The following is a 15442-nucleotide window of genomic DNA, read 5'->3' as shown; positions in this document are numbered from 1 at the left end:
CAGTAGCTCTTAAAAGGAGTGAACCCAGTTAGGGCTCTGTGGACTCCATGATGCCTGGGAAAATTGGCATTTTTCAAGGTGTTCTAGAACTCTGCATTTTGGCCACAGAATTTTTCATTTTGATGCAACAAAACATCCAGCCTTTATATGTCTCTTTCTCCCTGCCCTGCAGTTGCCTCTTGCACTTCAGTTTTTCCTGCCTAAAAGGTAATAAATTGGGTTGTAGTGCGTGCTTCCTGGTGGAGCTGTGCAACAGGGATCAGAGAGTTAGGGCTAGAGTCCAGCTTGTAGTCAGGGAATATGGATCCAGAAATGCAGATTGGTGAACTAGGCTGTCTGTAGAAAAGCAGAGTGGCTGAGGCCCCAGGGAAATGAGCTGCTGAATCTGTATACAAGTTATCCTCTTCCCTGGAATGCTTAAAGGAAAGAGTTACTTTTGTCAAGGCGCCTGGACAACATCTTGGGAGCAGAGGCCTGGGGATTGTAGCTGGCCTCCTTGGAGATCATAACAAAAATTCCCATCTTTGAAAATAATCACTGACATATTTTATTGGTATTTTTAATTACGAATCATAGGTGAGGGTGTCTGTGAATGGGAGTTAAGGGTTACAGTACTCTTCTCTCTGTGAGTATTCAGCCACAATTGAGATCAGAGGTACTCAAGCTGAAGCTGTCTCAGTATAAATGAGAGGAATCCTGCTCAGAGGGCCTTTGTTTTGGAATTTGCTTCCCACTTTGGTCTGCCAGAGTCCAAGTTTGTTAACATTGTGGGCACACTTCAAAACCATCTTCTGTCTCTTTTCTGATGTCGGGGATGGGGTAGACTGCACGGATATGATATGGGCAGTCCTTTCATTATTTAGGTATTTTAATGTATGGGATAGGCCTCTAAACGGACCTTAAATTGCATTTTAGATATTTCAGTACATAAAAAATGGTGGTAGAATAAATTAATGCTTTTAAAGAATTTATGGGTTATTGCTGCAGAATTTAGTCCATTGTGTTGCAGCATACACAGGGCTCTGAAGTTATCCTCTATTTTAAACAGTGTCCAAGACATTTTATAACTATTGTTTAAATGACTCTGAAATTAAAAATTTCCTACTTTCCCAAGTGTTGTGTGTCAGCATAATTTGAAAAGTTCCCTTTGGGGTGTCTCCTTTGTCGTAGTCATAGACTTTTGAAGCACTAGGTTGTGGCGGCGATGTCTATAATTTAAAAAAAAATAAATACTCAACATGAGGAAACCTTGTTTTAACAGAGACAGCTTTCCAGCATCAGCCTGTTAAAAAAAATTGTTCATTAAAATTCTTGAAGTGTCTTATCTTGGAAAGAGTTGTGGTCTAGTGTTCAGAATTGAAGACTTGCCTACATTAGGAAATTGTAGGGGAGAAAAAAAATCTCAGTGGTGTTACCACTAGATCAGCATCCGTAGGAGAGCTGGTATAGAGAAGGGTTCAGCAACTGGACCCATTTAACCTTGTCAATTAAACCTGCTTTTTAGCAAGTTGAACATAGCAGTAATATGTCAGAACCCACCAGTACCTCATCTGTTATCGCTTCTGCTTAAAACTAGTTTAGTTTTAAAAAATTGTTTTCCAAGTATTCTGCCTAGAGCTGGGCAAAAATAGATTTTTGATTTGCTGGTAGTTTAAAAAATAAAAATCTTTCAGGTTGACCCAAAAACAAAAATTCAGAAAAAAATTAGGCAAATCAAAGAAGTCAGTTTTAGAACACTTCATCTCAAAATGTTTTGTTTTCAGGCATTTTTAAAGGACTAAATTCATGAAATGGGGGAAGTTTTTGTGCCCTACTTTTAATTTTTAGCCCAGTTAGTTAAGACAGTCACCTAGAACGTATGAAGCCTGTTTTCACTTCTCCCCTCTGCTTGATATGGAACAGCTCTAATTCCACCTGAATGTCTATTCTTTTGTTATGATTCTGCAATATTTTCCATTTGTTTACATTTATGTTTTGTCCCTTTCTGCTGTGTGAAAGACTCTCACGATCCAGGAGAACTGAAATGATGAAATTGATCGTATAGAAAGATCTCTCATGGCATTAAATAGAGAAACCACACAACTATATTTTCTTCTTATCTCTTTTCAGTTATAATGGTAGATGTTACTTGTAAAAGTGGGAGGTAAACAACTTTTCTAACACATTTTTTAGTTTGTCACTTCAATGCATCTCTGTGCCACAACTTTCCCATTTGTAAAATGGGGTGTAATAATACTTTTTACTCACCTTTGTGCACTTTAAGATCTCTGGATTAATGCTGCTGTATATGTGCAAAGTATTGTTTTATCTGGTATTATTTATTTTATGGCCTTGGAAATGGAGGTCAACTGGTGCAAATACCATGAGGATGTAAACATTACACTAAAATCTTGAATTGTTTTTCTAGGAGGAGAGACTTCAGCATGCAAACCTTCATCTGTTCGGCTTGCACCGTCATTTTCATTCCATGCTGCTGGCCTTCAGATGGCTGGACAGATGTCCCATTCACATCAACAGTACAGCGATCGTCGGCAGCAGAACATAAATGACCAACAGGTTTCTGCCTTATCCTACACTGACCAGATTCAACAACCTCTAACCAACCAGGTATGTGATATCAGGAGAGAGGCTTTTCTGTTTTGAGATACGTGCTTTCTTCCCTAAATATTTAAATATTTTGGGACACTTTACCCATAACTTTGTTTAAAATAGAAACCTCTGTGATTACAAGGTTCACATCTAATGCATCTAGATCAAAACTTTTGATATTTTTAAAAATTGAGAAATACTATTGCTCCTTTGTAAGAGGCTTCAAGAGACAATCATTTGGCAGTTAAATAAATACTTGCCTTATTTGTAAAAGGAAATATTCTATTCTAACCATTCTTGACGTGGAAAGGAAGTAAAGTAATCTGAGGGGAATTTATGGCAATTGAAGATTAATCTAATGTTAATCATGAAAAATGTAAATTGAAGTCCAAGTTTGACTGCTTTATTTTTATAAAGAGGGAGAATTTTATAGGTAACTTTGGATTGTAAAGTTATTATACAGAACTTTATAAAGATCTTGATTTCAAAACAATAATACAAATTTATACTATCACTGGGACTCTTTCACTGCTCCTCTCCCACGTCAGAGTTCTGCATTCTCATATATTAGCTTTTATCTTGCATAGATGAAGTGAGCATACTTGGGGAGTAGGAGGACTCCAGCTGGGTACTTACTATCTGGCTGACATACCTTCCCTAGTGTCATTGGACTATGGCAGCAGCTCCCCACGTATGAGGGCTAGATTACCCCCTTGCTCTTCCCGAGAGTATTCCTCTGTAGTTCCCCCCTTCTTGAAAGCAGCAAGGAAGCTGACCGCCTGCTTAAAGGGGGCTGTTTAGCACCTGCTCCCTGCTTACACCCAGATTGACTGACTGATTTTGGATTTAGGAAGTCTTTAAATTTTGCCTTCAAAGCATACAGGATAGTAAAATGAGCCCAACATAAGAGGAGGGAATGCTGCTGCTGCGCCCTGGTGCAAATCATCCCATCCCCATCTAAGCCACCTTGGATGTGCTGCAATACTATCATGAGAGCTTTACCAGGACTCCCCAAGTGTGTTGCTGTGTGGAAAAGCAAGATGAGGGAAGGGACCACAGAAGAAGAGGAGAAGAAAGAGATTAGAGAAGATGAGTGTGATCAAGATCAGCCCTAAGAGATGCAGGATTCTCTGGCATGTAGGGGGGAGAGGGAAGTTCAGGCTGTTCAAGTGAAAGGACTTATCAGACTTACTTTCCAGGATTGCTCAGCTCCTGAAAATTGGAAATGGAAGAGCCAGGTGATCTGATACCAAGCAATCCCATCCTACCTAGTTCATATAGGTCCCAGAAAACTCCATATGTTAAAAACAAGACATGATGGCTCAAGAGTAGAAATCTCTGTTAAGAAGTTGCCTGCAGGCAGGCTTGTGAAGATCCTATATCTGCCAACAGAGGAAAAAAGCCAAGATCTGACTGTCCATCAGTGGATATAGCCACCTCAAGAGTGGCAAAAGGGGTGATAGTACCTATCAGAAGGCGTGTTTTCCGTTTAAAACGGTTGCTTAAGAGAGAGGTCAAATCTGCTTTTAAAGGAGCATTTAGCTCAGGAACCCTGCAGGGGACCCTGTATGTGATTTATTCTTCTAGGGTAATGTTTGGTGAATGCACAGATTTTTCATGTTCTCTAATGCTAAGGATAAATAGATGGTGATGGCTGAAATGCTGCCCTTGTTGGAAGCTGCAGTGTTTTTCATGGCAGATGCGACATACAGCTTAACCAGGACCACCTTAGTAGCCAGGGTGATGTTCATAACAGTAAAGAGGTCCCCGAGGGCTGAAGCAGTGGTCAACTGATTAGATAGCCAAGGCCAGCCTAGCTCCTCTACCCTTTAGGACAGCAATCCTGCTTGGCAAAGAGCTTCAGAAGCTGTAGGAAAAACAGAGTCTTCCCACAGTACACCACCTGCAGACACTGGTACAAATCTCAATCTTGGCCGGCTCTTGCCTCTCTAAACCTACCCCCATCAACCAGGGAAAAGAATTTGGCAGGCTTCTTTTTGAGGAAAAAAATCTGTGCGCTTCTCTGTGGGTACAAAAGTAATTAGGAGCCCCAGGCAATCAGCATGAAGGTATGCAGACGCATACCGCATCTTTGCCACTTCCTAAATGCAGAGGTTAACACCACTTCAGATCATTGGGTATTGCATGCAGTACCCTGAGACTTTTGAGGAGAGACCCACTCCAAAAGCTTTTTTTACTTAATTACTTCAGCACCAAAAAGAGGCAGGATGTACAAGACCATAGACACCCTGCAGAATTTGTAGCAAATCCCCAAAATCATTCCAGTTTCCTAGAATTTAGTGGGAACAGGGGACCTATTAAATGTACTTCACATTTCCCAAGACTAGCAATGGACTGTGCCCAGTTCTGGACCTGTGTTTGGCACTAGTGTGACTGCTGTTGGGATAGTGTGCCCCTTTCTGGGGTGTAGAGTTCAAGAAAGATATTGATAAATTGGAGATCGCTCAGAGGGTAGCCATGGAATGATTAAAGGATTGGAAAATATCCATTATAATGATAAACAGGTTGAGCTCTTTCAGCCTATCTGAACATAGAGAAAGTTAAAGGGTGACTTGATCACAGTCCATAACTACCTACATAGCAAACAAAAATTTGATGCTAAAGAGCTCTTCAGCCTAGCAGATAAAAGTATTACAAATAAAAATGACTGGAAGCTGTAGCTAGACAAATTCAGACTAAAATAAGGCAAACGTTTAACAGTAAGGGTAATTAAGCACTGGAACAGTTTACCAAGGGATGTGGTGGATTCTCCATCACTGGAAATTTTAAAGTCAAAATTGCATGTTTTTCTAGAAGATATGCTTTAGTTCAAACAGGAATTAATTCAGGGAAGTTCTATGTCCTGTGTTATACAGGAGGTCAGACTAGATTATCATAATCATTCCGTCTGGTCTTAATTTGTGTATCTATGAAAATAAATTCTTCATTTCAGGGTTAGCGAAAGATCAAATCTCAAATTAGGGATTTGGTCAGTCAATTCAGGAATTTGCCTGTTCCCTGGATCTTCAAGATGCCTGTCTATACATCCAAATTTGGCATTATATCGATTAATCCTATTTTACACAATATTTGGAGCATTTCCGGCAATATCAAACTCTCCCAAAATAGGACCTAGATATGTACTGTGACTGCGATGAATTTCCTCTGACCCAAATCAGGCTCCAATATGTAGAGCCAAGGTAGGATCATCAACAGGGGGTTTCCTGTCACAGTGTCAGCAGCTGGCCTGTCTGTGAGCCCAGTTAACATACAAGCAGATAAAACCTTAATTCAGGGCAGGTGTCGGAAGCAGCAATACCAGTTGCCAGCCCTGTTGCAACTGCAGGTAGTGTTCTCCTGGGATTACGTATGGGTGCTGGAGTCTATGGCAGCATGCTTGACAATAGTTCCCTGGACCGACTTCCAAATAAGCATGCTACCATGTTTTCTGTTTTCAAACTGAGCAGAATCAAAGAACTCCAGGCTATATCATCAACTGCTCTCTGCATTCAGAATGGCTCTAAGGTTGTGGCTAGACAACACAAATCAGAAGGGTTGCTCCCTCGGTTGTCCCTGATAATTGGCTGATTAAGACTGGAAGCTTGTTAGGATAGGGAAGCCAACTAAGAGAGGCTGTGGCTCAAGGGAAATGGTCCACAAGGGAGAAGAGCTTGTAAATCAGCCACCTCAAAATTAAGGCTTAAGACTCACCTTGCTCCACTAACACACAGCCTGGAGTTCCCCTCCTCTAATTCTATTTAAGATCCACTCCAATCTGGCTTTCACCCCTTGTATTCCACTGAAATGGCTCTCATTAAAGGCTGTAATGACCTCTACCTAGCCAAAGCTCAGAATCAGTATTAGATCCTTATCCTTCTTTACCTGTCAGCCGCTTTCAACACAGTCAGTTGTACACTTCTTGAAATCTTTTCCTCCCTTGTCTTTTTGTGACTGTCCTCTCCTAATTCCCCCTCATCTCTAATCTCTCCTTCTGGATATCCTTCGGAGGATCCTCCTTATCACCATCTAGTTTTATCAGTGCGTTCCACAGGGATCTGTCCTTGGTCCCCTTGTCTTTTCCCTGTATAGCCTCTCTAAGTAATCTCATCCTAAAACACAAATTCAGCTATCAACTCTGAGTTGATGACTCTCTACTCCAGACCTGTCATCTTCTGTCCAGACTAAAGTCTCTCACACACTCTCACACACTCACTCTCGCTCAACTTGGCTAAAATAGAACTTGTAATTTTTCTGTCCAGGTCTTCCCTACTACCTCCTTTCTTGATCACTGCAGACAACACCACCATCCTGCCTGACACTCGGGCCTGTAACCTGGGTGTTATCTTTGACTTGGACCTCTTTAGGTCCTCACACTAAGGCTAAAGTTTTGCAGATTCTTTCTGCATAAAATCTCTGAGATATGGCTTTTCCTATCCAACTGCAGTTTAAGTTCTCATCCAGGCTTCTGTCTTCTCACATTTTGATCACTGTAACATCCTTTTGTCTAGCCTTGACAAATGCAGTCTTATCCTTCTGAGAATTGAGAATGCTGCTGCAAAGATCATTTTCCTATTCCTTTGCTTTGACCATGTTGCCCCATCTGCATCCCTCCATTGGCTCCCTCTTCAGGATTGAATCAAATGTAAGCTACCTGTCTTCACTTTCAAGGCCCTTCATTCCCTATCCCCACCCTACTTCTTATCTCTCATTTTCTATTGAGATGCCAACTTCTAGCTCCAATTGGCACATGATGCCAGTCTGCATTGCCCACTTGTCAGGTTTTCAAACAAGCACTTCTGTGCTTTCTCCCATGCTGCCCTTCATGCTTGGGAGGAGCTCCCAATAAGCATTCTCAAAACTAACTCATTATTCTCCTTTAAAACCTTTCTCAAAACTCTACCCATGTTGCCTACAAAAAAGCTTGACAGTGGCTAGCCTGCTGATACCACTGCCCATCATGCTGACCAAACTGTGTAATTGTTTCCTTGTACTTCCGCGTCTGTTGTCTTGTCTTATAATTTTGTAAGCTCCTTGGGGCAGGCTTTGTCTTTTGCTCTGTTTGTACAATGCTGAGTACAATGGGGTCCTGCCTATGACTAAGACTGCTATGTTGCACAGTGATACAAATAATAATCATGGACTTAATGAGCCCATTTAGATAGTCCAATATTGTTATCCTGGGCACATACACACATTGTCAAGGAGGTACGAATAGCAAGGGCATGGTTAAGAAGCTGCTCATGCTTATGACCTGGCCAGAAAAAGCATTTTGAAAGATGTCACCCACAAATAGCAGGGGATCAAAATGACACTGTAGACTGGCCAGGCAGGCAACAGGTATGTCCATGAGAGGTGGGAACTCAGTTGTAAGATGCTTACTGTAATATGTCAAACATAAGGAACCCCGTAGATCGATCTGATTGCCATCAAGATCAGTAGGAAGACAGAGGTGTACTTCAGCAGATGTAAGGAGCATAACTCCCTGGGAAATAGGCATTCTGCCTCTCCCAACGGGTTTTCTCCTCACACATCACCATCAGTAACAGGATACTATGTACCAATTTACCAGCCCTGCCGCACACAGTAATGGTTTCCAATGACAGATCAAAGATCCAGTTTATTGTTTTGGTGCTACCGTACATAGCAGCCTCAGGGTCGCATGTTACCCAAAGGGAGGAAGCCGCCTTGGGTATGATTTCTTAGTTCAACCAGATGTTCTGTAATACTCTCTTGCAAGACCTACACACCAAAAAAGTGGTGGTGTGGTGTTTTTTGTGTTTTTTGTTTTGTTTTTGCTTTGTTGTTTCAGTGACTGTATTTGTACACAGTGTGAGTGAGGGTCTTTCTCTAGCGGTTTATTTGCCATGCTGAGATTATTGGACAAAATTTTTAGTTTTATAGACTCCAACCTCCATCTTCTGGCCAGACTGCTGCACTGCACCACTTGCTCCTGTTCAAGTTCAGTGCCTTGGCTGGTGAGTTCAAGTGCTTTTGCTCTGACAAGAGACTTTCCTCAAAATTCCTAAACCTTCCATATCTTGAACAAGCCTAATTCTTCCTAATTTCAGTAAAAATTTCTGTTGGATTTTTAATAGCTCCTCTCCAAGCCCAAATGTTGTATTAATATTTCCTCAGCCTCTATCTCAGTGGGACAAATTAAGGAAATCTTTTTTCAGTCTCCAGGACTCCTCATTTCTTCTTAGTCTCCTTGTTTCTAGCATTTAGGACTGAAATGTTTTCCACAAAGATTCTGATGTTGGTGGATACCAAAGGGAGCACACAATGATTTGGAAGAATATACAGATTTCTCTAAAATGGCCTTCATATCTATTGTCAGTTGTCTCCTGTCCTCTATGATTGCCAAAGGTTGTATGGCTTATTGTTGGGATAGAGCATCCAGCAAGAGGAAAAAACAACTTCGATCCAGCAAGTTGACTCTGGTTTTTATTTATGGTATTTTTGATACTGCAAGCAGCCATTCAAGTTTATTTACATTTATGGGAAATAATGCTGCCTGCTTCTTATTTACAATGTCACCTGAAAGTGAGAACAGACATTCATATGGCACTGTTGTAGCTGGCGTTGCAAGGTATTAAACTGCCAGATATGCTAAACATTTGTATGCCCCTTTATGCTTCGACTTGTAGGCTCTAAAGCAGGAGTTCTCAAACTGGGGATTGGGACCCCTCAGGGGGTCGTGAGGTTATTACATGCGGGGGTCGTGAGCTGTCAGCGTCCACCCCAAACCCCACTTTACATCCAGCATTTATAATGGTATTAAATATATAAAAAAGTGTTTTTTAATTTATAAAGGGGGTCGCACTCAGAGGCTTGCTATTTGAAAGGGGTCACCAGTACAAAAGTTTGAGAACCACTGCTCTAAAGTAGTAATAATTCTACATTTGAAAGTGGCACTTTCACGATAGATTGTACTAGAGTACTTGTATGAGATGTATTGAAAAATACTGTTATACAGTGCAAATATTTGTAATACAAATGATATAAAGTATTCTGTATTGTAATTGAAATCAATATATTTTAAAATATAGAAAAATGTCCAAAAATATTTATAATAAATTTACATTGGCATTCTATTATTGTTTAATAGTGTGATTAAAACTGTGATTAATCACAACTGTTTTTTAAAATCTAGTTAATTTGTTTTGTGTTAATTGCTTGCTTTAACTGCAATTAATTGACAGCCCTAAAAATAAGTTAACTGGAATTTTTAGTTAGACACAGTGGTATAAAATATAAATTCCTTTCATTGTACTCCCTTTGTAAACAAAGTCACACTAGATGTAGCCAGAATCTCTGCTACTCCTTGTTATACTCAATTTCATTTTTTTTTAAGTATCCAAATATCTCTTGATGGATTAGGACATCTATTTTACAAGATATATATCCCCTGTCATAAAAATTCTCATAATGAAATAAGGTATATTTAACAAGAAACACCACTGCTTTGGGCAGTAAAGAATGGGACCACATGAAGAAATTTGTGACAGTCACTTAATTATCTATTCCCTCTTTTACCAAACACTGCAAAATTAACATTATTGTCAGCTGATACATGGTCCTTCAAGCTGCTCTGGACCAATTAAAAAAATGAAAATAGATCAATTTAATGTGCATAGCTGGGACTCTTAGGCTTGTTGTCTACTCTGTTTTTATTATCTGTTTTTATTATTTGGTTGTTTTCCTGTTCTGACTTTGTGCTTCCTAACTTTCATTTGCATACCGACAAATGGGTCATGTGAAATTGAAAATTTGACTTTCTTATTTGTAATTTTAATTTCTCTTAGTGGTACCAATCCCTGCTATGCATGTCCTGCTCCATGAATCTGTTAAGATGATAAAATGTTGTTGTTTATTTACAAGTATAATTGCAATGAAACCACTTGATTGTCATTTATCTTGGCATTTATACATATTCTCTGAGTTATGTTTTCCAACCTTCACATTTTGGAAATATCTCGTGGGGTTTCAATTAGCTATGTGGCCAGCTGGTAGAGACTGGAGTCTGCAAAGCAGGATTTAAAAAATTAACCAAGAGAGCCGCTTCAAAGCCAAAGGAGAGGCAGGATTACCTAACAATACAGTATGGTATGTTACCACTATGCAAAATAGGCATTGTCCCCTTCTTGTGCCATCATTCTCTCCTTTCATTCATCAGAGGAAGAGGTGGTTATATAATTGGAGCAAGATTCAAATCTTTCATATTTTTCTGAGAGGATCTTGTTGTACCATTGGAATGTCCTGATTAAGAATATAGCTAAGCATTTTAAAATGCAGCCTATGTAGGAATCTGCCCCCTTTTTCCTCCATTTTTTTCCTTTCCAATCTTCCATCCCATTTTTCAGAAGGTAGAGAGGAAAATACTGCCTCTTTAAAAAGTTAATACAGGTCATATTATGTCCTTAATAATAACTGAGCTGCTGTATTAGTTTTAGACTATGTCTATACTGCCCTGAAGTTGGGACTATGGGGATGTGAATAGCAGCACGCACCAAAGTGCTGTGCTATAACTCCCCTGTGTGGATACTGCAGGAACAAATGAAAAGGTTCCTAGTTCCCATTACTGTGGTCCTATTTGAAGAGGACTGTGATAATGCAAAGTAGGAACCTTTTGGCTTGTGGCTGGAGCATCCACACAGGGAAGTTGCAGTACAACCCTTTGGTGTGTGCTGCTATTCACACCCCTATAATCTGAGCTGTGAGATAGTGTAGACAGGCTCTGAGTGATGCTGCACAGGTGTAATTGAAAGCATGATTTGGAGATAAAGGAGTTAGGGTTGTCACTGTGAAGCTGAGAAGGGCGCAAGTTGGCCTGCAGAATCTTAATTATTGTTTGTGGTTCACAAGAAGAAAAGAAAACCAGCCTGATTTTCTGAGGTTGAATTTTCAGGGCTGTTGCTAGAAAAATGTTTTACTTGTAAAGTGAACAAATTTGAGCTAGAAATTAGAGGTGGACATGGAACCCCTGCAATGCTGTCCTACAAAGGAGAATATGTATGGGTCCTACACATGCCTATCACAAGGGGTGAACCTCATCTGGTGCACTAAATGCCCCAATAATGATGTGGGTGAAACCAGACAATCACTATGCTCTTGAATGAGTGAACACTGGAACATGATAGAAGACAGAAACACCATAGCACCTATGAGTGAACACTTTTTGCAAAGTCCTCATTCTTAAAGGAAACCTGCACAACACTTTTTCAAAAGACAAGCCAGAGAGCTTAAATTCATAACTTTTCTAGATACTAAAAATCATGGACTGAAGGATTTGTGGCTTATTACAACACTCTATAACCCACTAGTCCTGCCACTCCCCTCTAACCTCTCTCCCCCATTCCTTTTCCTCCCTATGACTGGAATGGTGTTAACGAGGGCCACTTCACCTTGAATGGTCCCTTGAAATATGTTAGCTACTTATTCTAAAAAACCTCTTCCACCTTGTATTTATCTGTGACAGTCTGTGTTTGTTTTCCAGACCTGAAGAACTACTGTGTAAGAGAAACAGGCTTTAACAGGGCTATAACAACACTGCATTCTACAGAACAGGCACGCTGCTAACTTCTTCCACAGTTGGGAGAACAACCCCACAAAGTCTAGTTGTGGCAGCAAAGAGACTGGTCATTACACCTGCCCTGAACAAAGAATAGCCTTTACGTTTTTCCCTGTGACATGAGTGGAGTGATTAATGGATAGTGGCAGAGCCTCCAGCCACACTACCAAATTCCTGCTTTTGGCTTAAATGCTTATAAGGATATTACCAACTGAAAAATCCTATTTACATATGTAAACTTTGTACCATGTAGGTTTATAAATAAACCCTACTATTATTATTATTACTATTATAATAACTGTAACAGATTGGCGGGAGAAATAATTCCCTTTATTTAAATTTATTTTCTTCATTTTATAGCACTTTATTTTATAGTCAGTTTTGCTGTCTTGTCAATGGTGCACACTGCTCTTTTTGGCTCTGCAAAAGGGTGTTTATCAGTTATAGTGAAACCGATGAGGCTGTAGGCTACATTGTGTACACAGCGAGGAGAAGTGTTCCTAAGCACATTTGGTGATATCACGTTGGCACTAGAGCAACACAATTCTCTACTCTTTTTCTAATTCCTGTTCACAATTAGTCTTCCACGTGCTGTTTAAAGGTTTTTCTACCAGAAAATTGAATGTTTTAAAACTAGTCAGTTTTGGAAAATACAATTTGTGTTCCTTTTTAAGTATTTTAAAAAATATATACTTTTGATTTGTCTTTAACAGATCCATTTATGTCTAGATCTCTCACATCATATAGATTGATAGATTCCAAAGCCAGAGGGGATCATTGTGAGCATCTAGCCTGGCCTCCTGTATAAAACAGGCTACAGAGCTTCCCCAAAATAATTTCTAGAGCATATCTTTAGAAAAAATATTCAATCTTGATTTAAAAATTGTGAGTAATGGAGAATCCATCACAACTCTTGGTAAATTGTTGCAGTGGTTAATTACTCTCACCGTTAAAATGTATACCTTATTTCCAGTCTGAATTTGTCTAGCTTCAGTGGTATACCAGCTTTTCTAAGCCCCCATAATATCACTGAATATAATGAAGCATTTTTGAAATGTATTGACTCTGCTGTTCCATAACAGCATTTGTGGCATTTTACTATTTAAACAGTTGGTATACCTGTATTCATTATGGTTTTATGTTTGTTTAACTGCAAGTATGTTTAAAATACAAATATTTTGCATGTGCCTGATAAGTCAAAGGACCAGAGACAGAAGTGGGGTAGGGAGGGCAATAAGGGGATATATTGTCAACTAGCTCAAAAAACTATGGGAATACTAAACCTATTAGTAGAGGTAATTTTTTATTTAAACACAGCTTTGTAAATATTAGAAATTCATCACTTAGAGTGGATAGTAATTATTTAGTTAAAGTACTAGTTTTTTCTGTCTTTCTAAAGTGATGCCTGATACTGTCATGTTACAGAGGCGGATGCCCCAATCTTTCCGTGATCCAGCTACTGCTCCCCTGAGGAAACTCTCCGTTGATCTGATCAAAACATACAAACATATTAATGAGGTAAAGACCGCAGAGTTCACCATTATATTTTTATTTAATGTGTGATAGCTTGCTAATAATTACAATATGTAGTGGTATCAAAAATATTGTTTAAAGTGTTCCAAGTAGATTTTTCTGTAAGATGCAATGAATTTAGACACATTTTCTTTTACTGGCACATTATACAGGCATTCTTTCTTAATTTATGAATTAACTTGATGAATTCTAAATTAAACAAGTCCATGTACTTTTATTGTCAGTAAAAATAACATGCAAACTACAAAAGGGGTTGTGCACTTTTTTATTCTTTATTATGTAGCCCTGAAAAATGTGTTTAAAATCTGGGTTCATCCCTTCCCCATCAGTAATGCCTTGTCTTTTTTTTTTTTTTTTTTTTTTTTTGGTGGGATGTCTCCTTCAAGGACCTGAAGTTGAAACTTTCTCTGCCTGTAATTTAAAGGGGGTTTGTTAGTATTGAATATTTAGGTCTAAATTTTCAAAAGTGACTATTTTGGGCTCCTCAGTTTTCGGGTGCCCAACTTCAGACAACTTTAGCGAGCCTGATTTTTTCAGAACTGTTGAGCACCTGCCTTTCAGTTGTCTCAATTTGAGCACCCAAATCCTGGCTCCCAAAATCAACAGTCACTTTTGAAAGTGTAGGTCTTTGTAGTTTTTTTTCTTCTTCCAGCAGTTCGTAGGGCATTTACTTTCCATTTACAAACAACACATGCGTTTTAAACACTGAATAAAAATCAGATTCCCTCCCAATTGCTCATGTTTCCCTACTTGATACCTGTGAGGTCATAATCCTACAGGCTTCCAGTCCATAACCATCTGGAAAAGAAGGCCTAGACAGCAGTTGAATTGCTATTGTAAATATAAATAAACCTGAAGGTCTTTTATATGTATCATCAGGAAAACATAAGCCATCTTTGTCTTTCATGTTATCTTTTGAATGCTTTATGTTTTAGGAAATTTGTGCTTCTGTACTGCCTCCTTAATTGATCTGATTATCTTAATTATTCAAAATCCAAAAGAAGGCAAAGTTATAAAGCAGGGAAGTGGTGATGTCCTCCTAGATGCCTGTGGTGATTGTAGAATAAAAGGAGTGGCCACTGCAGCCACCCATGATTTCACTTTGTATTTTCTTTAGTCTTGGATACTTATGGACTGTAGCCTGGCAAAGTTACTATCTCTAATCAAGGCCCCAGCAGTTTAAAAGCAGCTGCTGCTATCTAGTGGCCTGTGCTTGAGCCTGGGAATCCAGAACTGCTGTGTCATTGAGTGGCCGTAGCAAGATGTTTAATTCTTTTTCCTCACGTTTTCTACCCTACTGTTTTGTACAGCACTTGAAAGATATAAAATGTTAAGTGCCAAGTACTTCCATATTTAATTATCATTATTATATTGTGTATATACTGCAGTGCTAGGCAACAATTGAATCTTTTGTTACTCAGCTTCTCCCAATGCTTACGTATATAATTTTACTTTCTGTTGGTTACGCTTTAGTCGTTGTCTTACCTTTTTAAACATGAAAATTAACCTAACATCTTTATGTGTGTGTGTAAAGTACAATCATAGGACTGTAAGGGACCTCGAGAGGTCTTCTAGTCCAGTTCCCTGCATTCAAGGCAGGACTAAGTATTACCTTTTGTGTGTGAGAGAGACAGAGTAAGTGATTTAACCATGGTGTGTTTTCTCTTTTGTATCCTTTGTTTATAATAGGCTCAAAGGCTACGTTTTATGAATATGTTGCTGTGGTGTGCTTACAGATGTTTCTTAAAT

At 39.2% G+C, this 15442-nt stretch overlaps 1 protein-coding gene across 2 annotated transcripts in view; it reads left to right on the top strand.

The window, feature by feature from the left end:
• DYRK1A (dual specificity tyrosine phosphorylation regulated kinase 1A) overlaps window positions 1-15442 on the top strand; it is a 95067-nt gene that overhangs the window by 54886 nt on the left and 24739 nt on the right. For both annotated transcript variants that reach the window (XM_084614547.1, XM_084614548.1), the window contains exons 2-3: window positions 2408-2607; window positions 13586-13678. In XM_084614547.1, coding sequence (XP_084470673.1) covers window positions 2408-2607; window positions 13586-13678 — 293 coding nt within the window. The remainder of the gene's footprint in view (window positions 1-2407; window positions 2608-13585; window positions 13679-15442) is intronic.

This window comes from Lepidochelys olivacea (assembly GCF_965140295.1).
Source record: "Lepidochelys olivacea isolate rLepOli2 genome assembly, chromosome: 1".
NCBI classification, from domain to species: domain Eukaryota; kingdom Metazoa; phylum Chordata; order Testudines; family Cheloniidae; genus Lepidochelys; species Lepidochelys olivacea.
The sequence above is the reverse complement of the archived record's forward strand: the minus strand, read 5'-3'. Positions and strand labels throughout refer to the sequence as shown.